The 20,961-nt window shown below is 40.6% G+C and overlaps 2 protein-coding genes across 2 annotated transcripts in view; one reads left to right on the top strand and one right to left on the bottom strand.

Annotated features, from left to right (window-relative positions):
• Nucleotides 1–3,841, bottom strand: part of LOC137268965 (uncharacterized) — a 106,949-nt gene extending 103,108 nt beyond the window's left edge. The window contains exon 1 of the mRNA XM_067803589.1: nucleotides 3,303–3,841. Within this exon, the coding sequence (XP_067659690.1) occupies nucleotides 3,303–3,461 (159 nt within the window). The 5' untranslated portion in view covers nucleotides 3,462–3,841. The remainder of the gene's footprint in view (nucleotides 1–3,302) is intronic.
• An 11,983-nt stretch (nucleotides 3,842–15,824) lies between these two features.
• The window catches only part of LOC137267821 (uncharacterized), a 98,445-nt gene continuing 93,308 nt past the window's right edge, over nucleotides 15,825–20,961 (top strand). Inside the window, exon 1 of the mRNA XM_067802255.1 lies at nucleotides 15,825–16,044. Within this exon, the coding sequence (XP_067658356.1) occupies nucleotides 15,886–16,044 (159 nt within the window). The 5' untranslated portion in view covers nucleotides 15,825–15,885. The remainder of the gene's footprint in view (nucleotides 16,045–20,961) is intronic.

Below are 20,961 nucleotides of genomic sequence, written 5' to 3'. Positions count from 1 at the left end.
ATCACTTATTTTAAATATCTAACCCTCGAAATGTATACAGTAAGGCTCATAATGATGAGTCATCTGGCACAATCAAGCCAGTGCTTGAAAGGATAAACACTATAGCATTGTCAGTCAGCCAATACAAGAGTAACACTTGAGGGAGTCAAGACACGTACGTAAATTATTGAGTCCCGATTACACTGAGATACAATATTTACCTTGTAACTAAGACGTGAGATCCTACTTGAACAGACACACCTGAAGCTAAAGGGGAGCTACGTATGAAGGATACGCCACCTGTCTCCCTCTCGTGGGTGAGTGTGGATGTTCTTCCACACAACCTGGAATTCGACACATCGGCGTTCGAGAACATTTGGGCTTGATGTATGACCAGCCTCCAGTAATCACCTCAATTATATTACCAACCGCATCATACCCTCCACCCACCCAGCTCCACCCTGGAGACGTAATTCATGAGTATGTTAGTGAATGTTTCAGTACGTCCCAGTGAGCGGACTTCCAGCCGTGTCGCTACGACCTTCAGATCTCGACTCCCGGCCAAGTCAAGCAGAAACTGATAACAAACATGTAATTGACTACTGATACAAGCAGCCGTGATCTCTCGTCACGACATGACCCCAGACCAGCACCTGATCCTCATATATTTCATACTGAAGTCAACTAACTACAGGCGAAAATGTGACGTATTTCTTTAGTTTGCGACCAATCCAAGTGTAGCCAGAGTGTCATTGTAGAGACTGATACAGAATCATTATTACAGACAAACAGAGTGGCTATTTCAGTCTCAACTAACAACAAATGCATAAACATACTTTAAATAACATAAAAATTGACCACCTTAAGTGTTGTGCGAGACTATAATACAATACGACATAATGTATTTATAATATAAACGCTAAAATGAATGCTGATATTTGTATACAATATAAAATATGTTTTCTTCTTTGCAAAATATAAAGCATGTTTTGGCACTAAAATATACGTGATGTCAATTTTGTCTTCTTTACAGAGATCATTGAGGTATACGTAGTAATAGCTAAAACAGACATTTTCATATAAACTATACCACGATGGAATGTCCATATTACGAAAACCATTCATGATGCTGAAAATATCTATACATGTATGTAAAGAGTTGACGTCTAGGGGAAATCAACATAGATTCTATTCAGAATATATCGATCCTACGACCTGATCTGTTTCACTGTATTGCAAACTTGGTACATATCAATACACAGCGTATCCACCCAATATGTGTATATATGCAATATTGTCAAACATGTTCTCTAGTACAGCGAGCTGACAAGGCGCCAGAGAGATTGTCATATGAAATCAGTTATTGACACAGTAGACGTAAATACCTCTTCCGGTCTTTGGAAGAGAAACGAAGAACTGACTCGATGTTTCATACTCGGAGGTCCTCCAACGGTAGATTGTATATCCCTTGATGATAATGTGTGGTTTGAATGCATGGCCAATGCATGTACAACTGTCAACCACTGGAACCATTTCTTTGTAAATTGTTTGTAAGTATCTGTACTTCCCTGTTTGTGATCTACATGTAAATATATCAAACAAATATACCACGATGTATCTTTATTCAGCTGAGGAAATAAAGAATATCTATAACATGAACTTCCACACTCATTTAACGTTGTTTTCACTCAAAGATTTCACTTGCTCACACGTTCACTCTCATATCTCAGAAAAAACCATACATGTCTATTCTAAAAGAATGGTGCTTTTGTTTAAAGTGACAATATCGTCTACGAATACAGATCCTCTGTCTAACAACTGGAGGGATCCAGCTCCTGTCTCCCATCACAGCAACGCTAAGAGCATATTGACCCAACCCCTAGAAACATTGCAAGTCGATATGTGCACTAAACTAGTTACTTGTCAAACCAAGCGTACAACATTAACTGAGAATGCCTTCAAAGGACACAGTGACATGAGCTGATGTCCTTAATACTTAATTAAGTATTCATAATCATGTATGTTTCAAAGCGTGTTTGTGTCGCACTTGTCTGTGAATGGCAGACTACTAGGAAATCCGGTCACACAGCCCTGCGTGAGTGTTTCCTAGAAAACACTGTCGACATATGTACAACGTTAACATGTATTTTCCTCAAGTGTTCAACGAAAAGCAAAGGTCAGACAGCAGGTTAAAGACAAACAAAAAAATTGATACACGTCCTAATTATCTTAACAAAAATTATGACATGACTGTAAAATAGTCAGCTTAAGGGGAAGGTCTCCCCCCGTAGCCTTCCTTAAACATCATCCTATCTGGCTGACATAATTCAAGTGTGAGTGAGTGAGTGAGTGAGTGCAGACATAGGCTTCACAGAGTGCATAAATGTGAAGAATCTACGCGTCTACAGGGTTATAGCCTCCACATTAACTTTCATAAATCGAATCCATATAAATTACGGTTCCCTATTTTGCTTTCATCTTGACACCTGTAAACACAATGTTCCACCTGTTAGTTTCATTAATCACGATCGCTTTTTCACTTATGCCTTTATGAAACCGTGAAAGTCTGGGGTAGAGTAGGTCATCAGCATCCCTTGCTTGCCATTAAAGGCGACTATACTTGTCGTGAGAGGCGACTAGCGGGATTGGTTGATACATGTCATCGGTCTCCAGTTGCGCAGATCGATGCTCATGCTGTTGAACACCGCATTGTCTGGTCCAGACTCGATTATTTACAGGCCGTCGCCATATAGTTGCAATATTACTGAATGCTGCGAAAACTAGACTCACCCACCCACTCACTCACTCACTCACTCACTCATGCCTTTATGTTGTAATTAATTGTTCCTTACTTAACAGCACTTACTTAAGGACACCATTTATTTCTTGTCATGCCGTATGAAGGTACATTGGCACTTGAGCTTCGTTGTTTCAGAGACCACGAAAATGCGGTCCTGCCAATTCAAGATTTGGAATTCCTAACTTGCCAGCGCTCGTTAAATCTGCATCACTTCTGACTTTTGTTCCACAATAAGCTGCAACCCCATAACTAACTAAAATAATGCGGATTAACTCTCTCAGAATTCAGATATTTTTGTCGTTCTCTCTCGTTCGCTAACCCCTTTAATGCGAAACACCAGTGTGTGTATTCCCAAATTGTTAAACCTGCACCACATGTATTGTGGATTACCTCCCACAGTGTCTTGAGCGAGGTCTTGCATTCCCATTCCCATATTTAGACCTGTTAATTTATTTCAAGCACAGTTTGTGTTAGCATATACGAAATAAGAAATATGGAAATGAAGCAGGTCTCAGAAACTCACCTTGGCTAATACTTGAAAGTCTCCAAGATTTTTCACATTTGCGTTGGAGTCATACTTGTACTGGTACTCAAATCCTGGTTCAAAGTTAATAAAGCTTGAAGAAACACAAGTCAGTACAAGAAATAGTCCACAAATTGTCGGGAAATGATTTCCTGACATTTTGTAGAATGTATTCTTTGTCCAGATGGGACTATGTGTCCTATTCTTGAGCGAGGTCTTGCATGACTGACGTAAGCTTCATGACACACCCACTGCAGTGCGAGTGGGCTCCGGGGACCAGGAAGTAGAATTAGCTGTAAATATAGCTGTGGCGGTTCCCTTCAGTACGGAATAGTCTGTACCCGCTCCCGGTAAAAAAGTCCTCGTCACGTCTTCAAAACACGCTACAAAAAGTAAATACTATCAGTTTGAACAAGATCTTCGTACCATAAATGAGCTGTATTTACATTTAAGTCCGAAGTAGTTCACGTACGCTCCACACATTACCTTCTGCAGCTAGAGCTATCACGACAGCTTGTGAATATATAATCTCAAATGATGACGTCAGTAAATGCAAATGTGTCCATCGAATATTCTTAGAACAAAACAAAAGGGATATATCCGTGGCAAATTGTCAGTTGTTGCTTGTATGTAAAGTCCTCCCGTCAAGTGCTCAATACGGGCTGCAAAAAGTAACTGATATCAGTTTGTACAAGATGTTCCTATCACGAATGCCTTCATTCAAGGCGACATTAAGCAAAAGTCAGAAGCAGTACTTTCACACACGCAGGACTCTATACAGTGGGTCGAACATATTCAACCTGACAAGATACTGACAGAAAAAGCAAATGTGTCTATCTAATATTTTTGAACGAAGCGAAAGGACAATATCTGTGACAAATGGCTGTTCTCCATTCAGTTTTATTTGAGCCATCAAAGCATGAAATCATTAGAAGGACGCGGTGACAGTGACCTAGACGACTGTGTTAAACCACCCAGTGGGTGCTTTTGTTCACATATGTCCATGAAGATCACTATTCGTATTGTCAGTGGGAATCCAGGGGAGCCCCTTTCGTGTCCATAGATGTCATTCAGAATGGTCTCAAATGATCGCTCGGAATGCTGTTGTCAAAACCTGTGGCTGATAGCATGAACAACGATCCACAACATAGGTTTCAGTGATACAAAATCAGATGCTTGACATTAAACTGTCCAGTGTGTGTGTTTTCACCATTAAGGAAGTGTGCATACGTCTCACTTATGTCATATCGTGTTGTTCATTGATGGGGAAAATCCCGAAGCAACACAGTCAGTACCATATAGCCTACACTAGACACTATTTCCTTTGCATTGGTAATTTCGCTTGGGAAATACCAACAACTAGGCATTCGTGTCGTAAACATAAACATTGGCACTGATACAATATCCTGTCTATTACCGAAGCTATGCATATATGTTTATACGTTTATTATTACTAAAGCGTGTATGTGTTTCACTATGTCATTTCGTCCTGTTCTCTGCAACACAGTCACAACCTTACAACCCAGACTAAACACTGTTTTCTTTGCATTGTCACACTTAAACAGAGCCATAGGTATTCAAGGGATGATCCGTTGTTGGTACAGGATTGGTTCCGAACAAATACCACTGCATTTGACACAGACAAGGAAGTGTTCCTCAGCGAACACGTTTACTCAGGCTACTTTGTAACAGTCACACATAGCTCAGGGTGAACGAATGCTTGGGACGACTTGAAGAGCATTTCAATGACTGAGGGTGTGGGAGGAAAGGCAAAATAGCTGAACATATACGGCCCAACCACTGCATTAAGCTGAGGCCTGAAAAGTGATGTTACACGTCATAACAAAGGTGATGTGTACCCAATGAAGACACATTTTATTGACTCAAGTCTTTGTTATATTCCTTTAACGCTGGGAGCCAGGCAGGCAAACAACAAATATTATGGATCGGACCAACTACTTTACACAGTCCGGTGCATCTACACTCCAGTGTTAAACACACTGGGCTAGTCGTTACAAAAGCTGCACATCGCTGACACACCATATCAAGCTGACACCAGCACATAACCCGAATACCTACTCAAAGTTGTTTTAACCAAACTCATTCACTCATTAGGATGTGCTTGAGTATTATATTATCAAATATTAACCCGGGCTTTACAGACATAGATTTCACATATTGTAGGAATCAGACCCAGTATCTCACCCAGATGTCTCAGGAGCATAATATACCACTGGCGGGGTGAGGCATCTGTATCAATGCAAATACAAAATGAGTATTAGGCATTATTGCCGGTGTGGATTATTTTCATGCTGTTATGTACAGGCAATATACAGGTAGGCATTGTCCTCAATATGTACGATGTATTATTCCTACTTTTGCAGTGTTTGAAACTCCTAAAAATACCAGGAAGCCCATCCAGCTGATAGCTGGAAAATATTGCTGGCCTTGTGAACATGTAACCACCCCTGTATTAAAAATAGGAAACATAGGTATGGTGTTAAAATACTCTTATCAAAGAATTACTTATTGTGAGGTCAACATAAACATATGCAAATGTAAATTTTACAAAGCACAACATGGTGGTCCCTGTTGATTCATTTAGTGTCACTGCCATGTAAAACAGACAAACAGGCAAAGTCAGATTGATCACTATTTTTGGCAAGAATGTTCTCTACATGTTCTTTATGCAATTAACACAGAGGATTTGTAACTCTCCTTATGAAAAGTAAACATGCGCCACAGCAAATGTAACCAAAAGACATGGTCGCTGAAACCATTCTTTCGACCAGTCACGTTTAGTGTTAGATTAAAGGGTAGGCTGACTGTGAAAGTTACGATTTGATTGATCACGTAAAATACGTACAGACGTCGTCTAGCTACAACAATTAAAACAGTTTTCAAAATATCACCTGTAGTCAGAGACATGGTAAAATATATACCCATGGAAAATGGATTGGCCCATAGGGCCGGCTATAAAATAAAGTTGTAAGCCCGCCATATAACTAGCAAGCAGCGGGCCGCCGTTATTGACTGCAGGGTATTTTTCACAATATGTGCATACATTGGATTATTTACACATATCGATCTTTAAATAGGTGGCCATTGTTTACAGATAAGCATCATGCACAGGTTGTCTATATAAGTGTAAATATTTTTCACAGGTGGACATTATTTACAGGTAGGTATTTCTCACAGGTTGACTATCAACATGAAGGTATTTATTACAACTGGACATTATTTACAGGTAGGTATTATTCACAGTTGGACCTTATATACAGTTAGGGATTATTCACCATTGGACATTATTTACAGGTAGGTATTATTCACAGTTGGACCTTATATACAGTTAGGCATTATTCACCATTGGACATTATTTACAGGTAGGTATTATTCACATTTGGACCTTATATACAGTTAGGGATTATTCACCATTGGACATTATTTACAGGTAGGTATTATTCACAGTTGGACCTTATATACAGATAGGCATTATTCACAATTGGACATTATTTACAGGTAGGTATTATTCACATTTGGACCTTATATACAGTTAGACATTATTCACCATTGGACATTATTTACAGGTAGGTATTATTCACAGTTGGACCTTATATACAGATAGGCATTATTCACAATTGGACATTATTTACAGGTAGGTATTATTCACATTTGGACCTTATATACAGTTAGACATTATTCACCATTGGACATTATTTACAGGTAGGTATTATTCACATTTGGACCTTATATACAGTTAGGGATTATTCACCATTGGACATCATTTACAGGTAGGTATTATTCACATTTGGACCTTATATACAGTTAGACATTATTCACCATTGGACATTATTTACAGGTAGGTATTATTCACATTTGGACCTTATATACAGTTAGGCATTATTCACCATTGGACATTATTTACAAATAGGTTTTATCACCAGATAAGTGTTGTTTGTAGACAAACTTACACTTCAAGGGCATTTAGAAGTTGGTATAGTAATACAGGACAGATCTTATGGATAATAACTTCTTGAATTTATAAATAATTTCAGCGAGAAAAAAATCAAGAAGTTGTTATCCGGAAGATTTGTCATGTATCAAAACTTGCACTCATTGTTTGAGAGCGTGTGAATACTCACACCCACCTGTGCTATGTAAGTTCTACCTATACCACATACTGTGCATGTACGTGTTTGAATTATTAAACCATCGTAGACACCCTATCGATCGGCATCTAAACACACTGAATGGAGGTAAGCTCGGATGATTTATGAAGACACATATTTCAGGTAGTAAATCGTCCAGGACGCGGTATATTTCAAGTACACACCAGGGGTAAAAACATCAGAGATTCAACAGCTCCACCGATTTCTTTTATTGACTTTGAAATGGATATTCTTTAGCTCCGCTGTCTACAAAACCCAAAACAAGTAAACTGTTTTAAGCGATGGATATGAATGCCCAAATCAAGCTTTTTCTCATATTCTAACTCCAGTTGGGCGATCATGGCTTGAAATGTCTTACCGTAGATACAGTAGCCATAGGGTTCATAGCAAGACCAGGTAAATACAAGCAGTGACATCCAGAAATTGAGATACTCGAAGGGATCATAAAATCTTCAGTCCATGGTTCTCCTGTGCGTCATGGTCAAGGTTTATGACTCACTAAGGATGTGTGGACAGAATGTCCTGGCGGGTAGCATCACGAACACATGATGCGATGTCTTGCCCGTGTATAAGTGTGTGGCGAAAGAGGGGTGGATGAGGTCAGTTTGATCCCAATGGGACACCATAGTTGTAAATGCGGTACTCGAAGTGATCATAAAATCTTTAATCAATGGTCCTCCTGTGCGTGTTAATGATTCACTCGCTTGCTGAGCCCTCTTCAAGAGAAAATGTACTGGATGGTTGCATCACGACCACGTGACGGGAAATGTGGGGCGACGATATGAATCTCGTTCATGTGTGTGTGTGAAGGTGCATGCACGAGCAAATACAAGCAGTGACGCAATACCATATGTAAATAGGGTATAACGGGTTTTCGCCGCTTTTATCAAGGTTTGTATCCAGTTTAACCGCCATCTCAACTCGGAGAGATCATAAAATCTTAAACCAATGGTTCTCATGTGCGTCACTCAGGAAGCAAATTGTGTGGAAAAAGTGCCCTGACAGGTTGCATCACAAACACGTAACGGGAAGTCTTATTCGTGTGTGTATATCTGTATGTATGTGTACGCGTGTGTACGTGTGCGTCTGCGTGTGCGTTGAGACAGAGAATCGTGTCAAATTACTCATCCCCATAGATAACTTTCCCCCACCTGATATTTGGAATATTTAGAACAAAGACTGGTCTAAAGATTTACATTTCGTCTTAGTTGTGTCCAAATGACATGGGTTAAACATAACGATATTGGTCTGTGAAATGTTTAATTCAAGGGGTTGTAGGTTGATTCAAAGGCTTTCGAAAGATGTTATATTGTGAAACATACACTCACATGGGCGAGAGAGATCGTGGAATACATGTTGCTGACAGCAATGACGCTGTCACTTAATACCGGGGGGACATGTCTCATGGCAAATTGGGTTTTAGTCATGATTGTGGAAAGTTTGGTTCATGGACTGGATCATTTGGTTGATTTTGTTTCAGATTCTGTTGGAGCAGGCACGCGTCAGTGACAGAAAACCTACGCAGTACATGTGGGAGTTTGGTGCGTACGACGTTGACGTTGGCGACAACATGACCATCTACAACACTCTGTCGACAAGCGGGAACCTCACCGTCCACGGACCCCTGTTCATATAACACGGTCAGTTTAGAGTCAAACTGCTTTCTGGAATCGTTGACCTTTATTATGTAATTTAGATACACGTCTATAGAGATAAATAAATAGACTGTGAATAAAATTCTAAATGCGTTCATGATGGCGCTTGTCCTAACAGACTATTCATATTTCTAAGTACCCTTGGTTATCGTGGCTTCCGTCTTGTTTGCGTGAGACATGCGCCCTTACATGTAAGAAAATCAATCTATAGAGAGGCATATGTAATGTGATCCCTTCCATGGTGTAAAGCATCTGTCCGTAAACACGAATGCCTGCGGTTCGATCCCAAGCAGCTGTACACGCAATTCTACCCTGCAAAATGAGTTTGGGGAAGGGTACCTTTTCGATGGCTAATGGTAATGTATAGGTACTAAGTGATATATGGGTGTTGCTATATTTTTGTCCATGTGCATAGATGCAACAGTTAACACAAGCCTGAAGTAATTTCATGACTCGTCTAGAAACCGATAATAATGTACACATTTTCAGAGCGGCGTCCCACATCCTTCCAGCTCCCTCAACTGGGTCTACAGAACCTTTCAGTACCAACCTGACCCTGGTTTCTATGGTTACGATGAGTTCCGGGTATAAGCCCAGGACCAAGCAGGGGCATACTCTGACGTCATCACTATCAAACCAACTGTGATGGTGCCTCCATGCAAGAATGGAGAAACATGCACAAGCTAACAATAACATAAAGTAAAACACAGATAGTAATGCAAACATGACTCAAATACACAACATTCGTGTTCAAACATTAACTTGTTGTCTGTCAATTAGTCTCCTCCTTTCTTACCATTCATACTGAGATAATTATGCATTTTGACTTCGTGTGTAAACGTATCCACCAGTCGATTCATGAACCAAGTAGCTGTTGTATAATAAAGAAGAGAACATTTGAAAACCAAGGTACTGTTGCATGACTATACAGTGGTAAAATGTATGGGCTAGCATGTACAAGGACTGGCTTGTCTAAATTCAAATCTATATAACATGTTTTTAATTTCAATAGCATGAGACGTGTGCCCCATATCATCTAGGGCATTAAGTATCCTGTAGTACTGGTGGAGGAGCTTCTCAGGGCCCATTTATATCAGCGTACACCAGTACTTGACAGCTCTTGTCATATACGTAAGCTGCGGTGGAGTTAAACCACAATCACCAAGCACCATTACATTACATTCGTTGAACTTTGAGAAAAGATTTGCACTTTTTTTCACAAGAACATCTTCAGTTATTTTTGCCGTAATTATATCCCCAAATTTTAGAAAAATACTGTTGAATATCTTTTCTTGTTGTATGGTTGTATGGCTGAATAAGCTACAAATGACTCATTATTTGCTAACATTATAGCACAACTATTTACCAAATCGTTTGAGACAAAAACACATTCTCCCCTAAAATCGCCCAGTTGTCTTAAAAGTTTATTGATGAATAAGATATATAGTTGAGGGCTCAAATACAGCCTTGGTAGGTGCCAATTACACTTGAAACAACCCGTTAATCAAAATGAACCCCTCTTATGTACCAGTTTATATGTTAACACTGGTAAGCTGGTTGTTCGAAGCTAAATGTCTTGAATTATTCGTTTTGTTTCAAAAACCAACGTGAACATGGGCATTGAACGTGGAGGGAAGGACCATCTAGGACATTTGGTGTAGGAGCTGTCGACTAGCCAGGGACGTCCGATTTTATTGGAGGCAATAACCGTCTAGGACTTCAAACAAAAGTATTTTCATCTTATTTTCCAGACGCTTGCACTTGTCCTTGACATTGTGTAAGATCCTACACTTCCGACCAGAAGACTCCAGATCATCCTTTGGCAATGAATTCTTCAGTGATGTAACTACAAAACCTTCACACCATGGTGTCAATAATCCAACAACAATTCAAGAAGTCATCGGGGGCAAAAGCAAAATGGGCGTCGAGCAAAATGGTCCATCGTTGTGGTGTTGGTGATAAGGCTGAATAGTTTACATAATTGCAACGATAAAGCACCATGCAACAGACATGGTTGATGGTGGCAAATATGCAAAAATCATACAAAGAAGAAACCGCTGTCCGATGCTGCTGCTGCTGCTGCTGATGGTAATGCTGCTGCTGATGTTTCATTCGGACGTCACAGTTGTGTACTGGACGTCATGTTTGCAGTGTTACGGACGCTGTTTTTACTCTTGAAACGGTTTGATAATGTTTGTTCCTAACTAACTATTGTAACAAGTTAATGTGTTGTTTAGTAACTCTTATTATCTTTGTGCAAAAGTAACCATAAAGACTCGAGAATATTAAATAAGGCCTAGATCTCATGGAATGATAATGGCCATGGGTGTCAGAATGAGGCGAGATGATTGGGACCGGTATGGATTCAGACCTTGTTTGGAACCAGGGTCCCGTTTCACACAGCCCTCGTAAGCCTAAGGTCTCGTAACTTTTCTCGTAGCATTCCTACTTCTTGTGTTTCAGAATAGGAGGTACGAATGCTACGAGAAAACTTATGAGATCCTCGGCTTACGAGAGCTTTGTTAAACGGTGCCCAGGATAACAATACCATACTAATACCGTGGTAGTCAATGGTAATCCTATGATTCCAGCACTTACATAGTTCATAATCAAATTGTCCGATCAGCAGTCATTAAATCCAGTATGATCTTCGTATAGACCACACTCATTTACAAATGCTGCACTATTTTTTTAAATTATCGTGTTAACGAAGTTCGCATCTGCGTATAAAGTCAGTGTTATATGGATATAGCATAAAGAATGAACGATGAAGCGTGTGTCCTGGAAACATACAGTAATATACGTATACAACAAGCACTAACGGATGTATCGAACTGCATGTTTGGTTCCGGCCACTTATATTTTGGTCAAAATGTGTTAAAAGAACTACAGATATTACGACCTGAACATACCTTTAAAATAACTCCACACTGACGACGAACCAACAGTTATGATGACAAGAGCTTGGACAAGCAGTCCGTGATGCGATAGGCAGGCAAGCACTCCTTGTATATGTCAGTATGAGGTGGATGAGGACGACATCCAGAAATTGAGATACTCGAAGGGATCATAAAATCTTCAGTCCATGGTTCTCCTGTGCGTCATGGTCAAGGTTTATGACTCACTAAGGAAGTGTGGACAGAATGTGGACAGAATGTCCTGGCGGGTAGCATCACGAACACATGATGCGATGTCTTGCCCGTGTATAAGTGTGTGGCGAAAGAGGGGTGGATGAGGTCAGTTTGGTCCCAATTTGGACACCATAGTTGTAAATGCGGTACTCGAAGTGATCATAAAATCTTTAATCAATGGTCCTCCTGTGCATGTTAATGATTCACTCGTTTGCTGAGCCCTTTTCAAGAGAAAATGTACTGGATGGTTGCATCACGACCACGTGACGGGAAATGTGGGGCGACGATATGAATCTCGTTCATGTGTGTTTGAAGGTGCATGCAGGAGCAAATACAAGCAGTGATGCAATATCATATGTCTTGAACACTTTTTAAGACAAGGACACTTTTAGCAGAAAATACGTTCTATCTCTCAATATCTAAGACTTCATGCTCATACTGTAAGTATTGCAAAGGATTCTTGCAGAATTTCTGCCATTGGGTAGCACGGAGTTGTTGCCATACGTTTTCTTTCCTGGTAGTGTAAGGATCCGCTGAAGGTGGGCTCGACCTCTCACTCCTACTTTTCGTTAGGACTGGCTATTGAAAACCTGGTCATGGGTTTCACCCAGTATGATGGGCATGTTTCACTCAGGCTTTCCTTTGTGATTTAAGGAACTGGCACTCATTAACGGGTGCGTGGGAGGATAGTCACGCTCAATGCTCCTGTCAGTCACTTCAAATGTCCTAATTCATGTCTTTATAAACCAATGTAATATACTTGGAGTATAGCACTGTGTGCTGTCAAACAAACAAACTAACACATTGGGCTATCTTGAATACGCTTCGACGTAGTCATACATTTGAGTCAGTAATCAAATCTTTTAGTTGTAGGTGTCATAGAGTGCCTGGTTGAGTACCACTGGGCTAGAGTGCCCACCTTACATTACGTGAGAGTGTGAGTTTAGTTTTACGCCACACTCTGCAATATTCCAGTCATATGGCGGCGGCCTGTAAATAGTCGAGTCTTACCACCCGATCCCGTTAGTCGCCTCTTACGGCAAGCATAGTGGCCTTTTATGGCAAACATGGGTTGCTGAAGGCCCATTCTATCCCGGACCGTCAGGGGTCCGTACATTAAGACCAGTACATATAGTGATAATATCTACCTCAAGATAATGACTGTCAGTGGCCATCCTTACATGTGATTTGTATATCCTGCATACTTGCCTACAATTTGCGTCACCATGAAGGCCCGGGTTCGATTCCCCACAGACGTACATTATGAGACGCCAATCTCTTGAGTTGATCAGTTTGGAATGTTGCTAAAAGAGACGTAACACCATACACTCTCACTCAATCTAACATCAATATGCCCTTGTTGCGGTAGAGCCTAAAGTTACACAGGCGTTATGCATTTATGAAGTTGGTGCCTACAAGAAATGACGTGAGATAACGTCTGACATACACAGACGCACACACAGTGTATTCACCACCATATATCTTTCAGCTAATCATTACATGTGGGGTAGCCTAGTGGTAAAAGCATTATTCGTCACGCCGACATTCCCACGTGGGCACAATGTGTGTAGCCCAGTTCTGGTGTCCCCCGCTGTGATAATGCTGGAATACTGCTAAAGCAGCGTAACACTCACTCACTCACTCACTCACTCACTCACTCACTCACTCACTCACTCACTCACGTGGCTTCTGAGAGATTTACATCATTGGCATGGTTATGTAATACATTTGAAGCTGTACTAACCGGTACTCATCTAGACTGAATAAATAATCCAGTTTAGACATAGTGCCGGAGTGTAGAGCTGATGATAAATGTTCAGACGGAACTGAGTATTTATGCTTGTGTTGACACCCTGCCGGATTGGACAGATGCCGGTTTTGACAGCCTGCACTGTACCTCAAACCGACAAGCGATCTTCTCGCAGGTTACGGAAAGGGACGAGTGGGGACGAATGGAGATCACCATTTGTTTCACCAGTGTATGGAATACGGCCCGTCCGGGATAGATTTCTGTCGGATGGTCTAAATTTAGTGCTGGTCTGCCCGATGGCCTGGAATAAAGTGTATATGCTTCATACATCTGAGTAAATTCACCATATAGTGGTGTCTGATCTGATTGTATACATTTTGGGTTGGTAACATTTCGAAGTTACCATCCTTGATGTCTGGCTGGTCATTTGGCTTATTTCGTACACTGCTTTAACACACCTGTTCATATTCTCTTGCAACGACTGAAGCAAATGAGTATCATCCTAGCAAGGCCGTGAGTAAATACGATCATATCGTAACGTACTTTGTCTGCTCAAGGACAATATACTGGTGCTTGTAAAGACCGATCTCAGTCCACGGGGGATTATTCGTCATAAATATAAACCACCACTTACCTGTATGCAGTTACACATAGACTGACAGGGTTACGTGAACGTGTCCGTGTAATTCAGGTTATAGGGCCAGGCTGCTCACCAACAACGAACTGAACGAGACCGACGGAAGGGTCTTGACCACCTAGTGACCCCGACTGGTCCCCGGACCTATGCTGCCCCCGGTTAATGTACTGAGCCTATTACAATATCTTGATTTAAAGATTAAAAAAACACAAACAATCAAAGTAATAATTTGCGATCATTCAGGCTCTTAGCAAGCCAATTGTTCCGTGGCGGTCCGATAGGTGGCAAAGCTTGAACTCTTCCTTAACTTTGATATCATCAAACATGTGTATTAAGCCTTAGCTGTGTTAATAACGGTAGCTACGAACAACCTTGTGAATGAGTGAATGATTTTAGCCTTAAGTCGTGTTGAATGATATAGGACGCAGGATATGCTGTTCACATAATTTATCCACGTGGGAATCAAATCCTATAGGCGGATCCTGAATATTGGGAGTGGGGGTGGGGTGTGGTGCACGTAAGCCATGAAAGCCAAAAGGTTAGGGGAAAAGGTTTCTGTGACTGTCGGTTCTGATAGTTTTGTTTGATCTTCCATAGTCTACCTTTACAAAGGAAGTTGTAGAGTTAACACTAAAAACTCTAACTTCAATAGCTGCCTCTGATCCTATCCTTGAAACCAGTCCAGCATTACATGGGGTGCCGTAAGTCAATACCTCTGTCACAATGACCGAGTTCAACTGTCCGTTTCGACCGCCACCCCTCATTTTTACAGCCAACTCATGTACAATCACATTGGTCAGCGATTTAGACAAAACACGATTACTCACATATTTCTTTATCATTCCCCATATTTTCAATGCGATTAGTCGTATTCTGTACCTCGATTTCAATCAAATATTCACGACCATAATGTGTTGGACTTTTTTATATGTCGCCTTACCTACACATAGGCTATGTCAAACTGATCCATTGAAACTTGCATTGAACCTCCCATGGATGAAATCATTGAGACGCAATACAACATGTTCAAACTGATATCACTCGCGTTTCTCAAACGTTAGTAAAGGGGGTCTACCATGCTGTGAGGACTCGCTATAACCATATTCATCAACTTCCTGGTTCACTTGCCCAATCAAAGAGCGGTTCATGGAACTCGAACAACTAACCAACAGCTCGGTTCAGTCAAATGAGGCCTCACTTACGAAGGAGGCCGCGCTACAGTTGTGGGGAATGATTTCAAAATGCCACGAGGTCATTTTCCTACAGTTTGTGGAATAATAGTTCTACTGATATCTGTTTCTTCAAGCTTTATTAACTTTAAACCTGGATTTGAGTATCAGTACAAGTATGACTCCGACGCAAATTTGAAAAATGTCGGAGATTTTCAAGTATTAGCCAAGGTGAGTCGTACGGTCTTTTTGTACTTCCTTACTTCCTATGTTCCTCTTTTAGCCGCTTTTAGCAATAGTCAAGCAATATCACAGCGGGGTACACCTGAAATCAGCTTCACACATTGTGCCCATGTGGGAATCGAACCCATGTCTACGGCGTGACGAGAGGATGCTCTAACCACTGGACTGCTGCACCACCACAGAAGCGTGTGAAGGGATGCACCTGAGTGATGCATACTCACCTGTGTGTGAAAATGTATCACGTAATGTTCTTTATCCATGATTCAGTATTTCAGTATTTGTTCATCTTTTAAGTAATTTTTTTCCGGGTATATTTGTATGTCTTTTTTCTATATTTTTATGTTGTTTTTTTTTGTTTGTTTGTTTGTTTGTTGTTTTTTTTGTTAATGACTCGAGTTAAATAACAAAAGTAAACAATATACCTGAACAGTGTGGTATATCTAAGTATACCGGCTGAACCGTTTACAAGGCAAAGCTGAGACAATTCCGACGAGACAAAGAAATATATCTTCAGTGTATAAGCATAACAGCATAATAGCATAACAGGCTTACACGGCAGGTAATACTTACTAATAGTAATATACCAGCAAGTATTATGAGTGTGGGATGAAAGCATTAGAACACACTTACCCTAGAACGTCAATAATATTTGCACCCCTTAGCCAGGCCTTATGATGAGACACCCGAAGGGATCCACTGGGTTTGTAAAGCAATACACTTTAGCATAGTCATCACTGACGATCCACACTATGTCAGTTTATATCACAGACAATAGTACTACGATGACAAGAACTGACCCAGACCTACCGATAAGCACATCACCCTGGCCTTTATTGAACAACCGTGAATTGAATACCCGCTTTCGTTTCATTCCACCAGCTCAACAACGGGTCGGTAATGAATATGCACGATCGCTTAGTTGTAATCGAAATGGTTTTCCAGGAAGCCTAAAGTAGAGTACTCTAGTTCTAAGAAGCTATCAATTATATACATGCACAGTGAGAGTTGGGGATTGGGAAGATATACCCTTGTGGATTAGTGGATTAAACAAATACTGATAATGTTTGAATAAATGATCCTTCCGCGTAAATCTGTATAGACGCTATTTACGTTGCTGAACAATTTAATGCTGACAATTTAAGAAATGTTCACTTCTTTTCACTTTTCTCTTCACATTAATGCTTGTTGAAAGAGTTCGATATAGGGGTAGAGGCTGATTTATGGTATGGTCGAAATAGGTATCAGTAACTATAGTTATAACGAATTAAGATTACTGAACACACACACTCACACTCACACACACACACACACACACACACACACACACACTTGAATTCGCTGTGACCGTTGTTTACTGTGCACTCAATGGAATAATGTATGGTCTAACATATATCCAAATATCATAAGGCCTTAGCAAAATTCGTACCTACTAACTTGACACTCGCACAAGTACCCTTAACAGTGTTCCGTGTAAAGAATGTCGACACAGTGGCTGCACACTATAGCCTTGACTGGGTGTATGGAGGCTAATAGCTAATTCAAAAGTATGCAACTCCGTCGTATAGCATATATGTGACAGAGAACTAATATCTTGTTGATGTTATTTACGACGGTCGTTACCGCCTCTCCACTTCACATTGTCTGGCACGCGTACTTACACTACCGGCTAGATTACTCTATGATAAAAGACAATAAGTAATGATAATAATCTCAGTAATAACTCAATATTTCTCAGTACGATATCGCAAGAATGTAAATATGGTGATCAGAATTAGATGTTCTCAAAAATAAATAAATAAATAAATAAATAAATAAATAAATAAATAAATAAATAAATAAATAAATAAATAAATAAATAAATAAATAAATAAATAAATAAATAAAATCAGACTGTTAGACTATTTCAACAAATTGTGAGTTCATTCAGTACATAGTAAAGGTGATGGTGCGGCAGACAGGATGCCGCCCGTACGTGTCTGACTACCAGCCTCGACTTTCAGTGTGTGAGTGAGTGAGTGAGTTTGGTTTTACGCCGCTCTTAGCAATACTCCAGCAGCATCACGACGGGGAACAAAACAAAATGGGCTTCACACATTGTACCCATGTGGGGAATCTAACCGGGTCTTCGACGTGACGTATGGACGCTTTGACCATCAGGCTGCCTCACTGCCCATGTATTTAGTAAATGTTCTTCATTAACTTTGTGCCGTCATATAGCTGGAATATTGCTGAGTGTGGCGTACAAACTCAACTCACTCACTCATTAACTTTGTATTTTTTTCAATGAAGCCTTAATATTTAGATCACTTGTATTAACCTAAAATTACATTAAAGACCGAGGACTTCGGGAACACTTTTATATACAAGTAGTTGACCTATTTTCTATGTGTAGAGTATTTTTCTTATCATATCAGTGCAAAAATTACCACAGTGGAGGGTTGAAAATTCATAGCGGTCGGAAGATGGAAACATGGAAATAAGTACAGACAGCTGAAGGTAAAAACAGCAGAGAAGACAGCGAAACGTCGTAATCATGTTGACTACACTTCAATAAAGTAGTTTCAATGAGATAAAAACACGCCGGTGGTCGAGTTTGATAAATCTGTACAATGCATGTCTTCACAGTAAGGCCCGGTGTGGAACTGGTCGCCTAAGCGACCCATGTTTATCGTAATAGGCGACTAACGGGATCGGCTGGTCAGGCTTGCTGACTTGGTTGACACATGGCATAGTATCCCAGTTACATAGATCGATGCTAATGCTGTGGGTCACTGGACTCACTGGACCAGAGTTGATTATTTACAGACCGCCGGCTATTGAGCTGGAATATTGCGTGTGGCGTTAAACAGTGCATATCAACTGCCACATGTGCATTGTGCGGTGGTTAACACGGCATATTAGTACTATTCCAACACCTACACCCAAATTACCTTGACCTAAACCCCCATGAGCCATATAGTACCTCCGACACGGTGATCCCGAGTCTTGTGAAAGCAATGTATCCGGTAATTTGAGATTACATTTTCATTTACACCTTCCTGATCGAGGAGACAAGGTTCCAAGAATCGATCCCAAATTATCAGAACTGCAGACGAACCTACAATAGACATCCACAACAGCTTTGTGGAGCATGGCAATTCATGCAATGGTGCTAGAGGCCATGAGCATGACATATTTACGAACTCATTCAGGGCTCCAGGCGAAGCGTGAAAAGCACTCAATTGCAACTGTCACCTTAATCAGTCACAGAGTCCCTGAACCACACTATTTCCCCTGCTGCCTAGCCCTCCCTGTAATTTTTCTAAAGCCTTGAATGAAGCAAGTCTGGATTTCTGGAAGTCTGGTTTACAATCTCCCTACTTACTCATTGGGAGCTTCTTTTCAGTTTCAATGGGTTTATTTGTAACTATGAATATTATATGCATTCGGGGACTAATCATTAGTCTATTGCCAGCTGAAAGATTCGATTATCGGGGGCCAATAGGAATCTGACGTTTAATTTCCATTTAACTTTTGCATCCTGTTTCCCGTTTATGTGGCAAGGTTGACGATAACGACAGATGCACCTCAGTGATCCGAAAACAACTGTTATATTGTGACAATTTGAAAGAACATGAGAAATAACTCCAAAATGTCTATACGCAGTAATATGTTCAAAATTCATATCAGTTTTATTACCACCAAACACACGACTTTGCGTCTTTGTTTCTATTTTTAGTTAACTGCCAAGTTTTACCTTAAAATTCAAAATGATTAATATATTAGAGCAGATCCACCAGGTAATGTTGACTCACAACAAACACGATACGTGCATGTCATAAATTATGTCGCACCTATGGTTTATTTGCTAACTTGGCACGAGTTATGTGTAAACAAATGTGTATATTTCATGTGTTTGTCGGTGGGACTCACGTGCTGTTGCCTTCACACTCGAACGTTTAGTAGCAAGTGTGATTTATTGTTGGTATATGATGTCGGAGAGATAGCTTTGTATAGGCAAATTTACAACCCTTGCTCTGGCAAGTTTAATTACAGATCTTCAACCGATAAGGTTTTCTGGTATGATGAATATTAGATCAACTGCTAATGTGTGCCCGAACTTGGAAAACAGGGGCTATATCTGATAATATACAACCTCTTGATGCGTACTTGAAAAATATACAAGACCTTTGAGAATTGTCGCCCTTTGCATCTACTTCCTTCTTGGTATAACCACGCCCTCGTTTATCCAAACCCTCATGTATTTACACTTTTGTGTATCCACACTCCAGTATAGGCACGGTCTCGGGAAACCACACCCTCGCTTACCCACGCCATCTTGTATCTATATCCGCGTGAAACCACAAACAACGCTATTGATTACCCATGTGAAACTTTATCTCCCTCTCATATCCAATCCGTACTGTCTCATAACCAGACCATCATTTCATTGAGCACTTCTTTCCGCTTCATAGTTATCCTGATATGTTTTATGCAAAACCCATAATTTTTCATATATTATAAAATTGCCCCAATTGAGGGGTGTGTTGATGGGTATTTTAATCATTTTCGTCTCACATCATCAGTGCGGTGACTATAGGGGTCGCTATATATGTGATAGAACACCATACTCAGGTACATCATCATGCACGCCTTGACACGTGAAGGTACAGGGTACAATGGGCCTTCAGCAACCCATGCTTGCCGGGAGACACGTGAAGGTACAGGGTACAATGGGCCTTCAGCAACCCATGCTTGCCGGGAGACACGTAAAGGTACAGGGTACAATGGGCCTTCAGCAACCCATGCTTGCCGGGAGACACGTGAAGGTACAGGGTACAATAGGCCTTCAGCACCCCATGCTTGCCGGGAGACACGTGAAGGTACAGGGTACAATAGGCCTTCAGCAACCCATGCTTGCCGGGA

The sequence above is a fragment of the Haliotis asinina genome, chromosome 16 (genome assembly GCF_037392515.1).
Source record: "Haliotis asinina isolate JCU_RB_2024 chromosome 16, JCU_Hal_asi_v2, whole genome shotgun sequence".
Taxonomy (NCBI): Eukaryota; Metazoa; Mollusca; class Gastropoda; order Lepetellida; family Haliotidae; genus Haliotis; species Haliotis asinina.
This window is presented reverse-complemented; position numbering and strand designations above follow the sequence as displayed.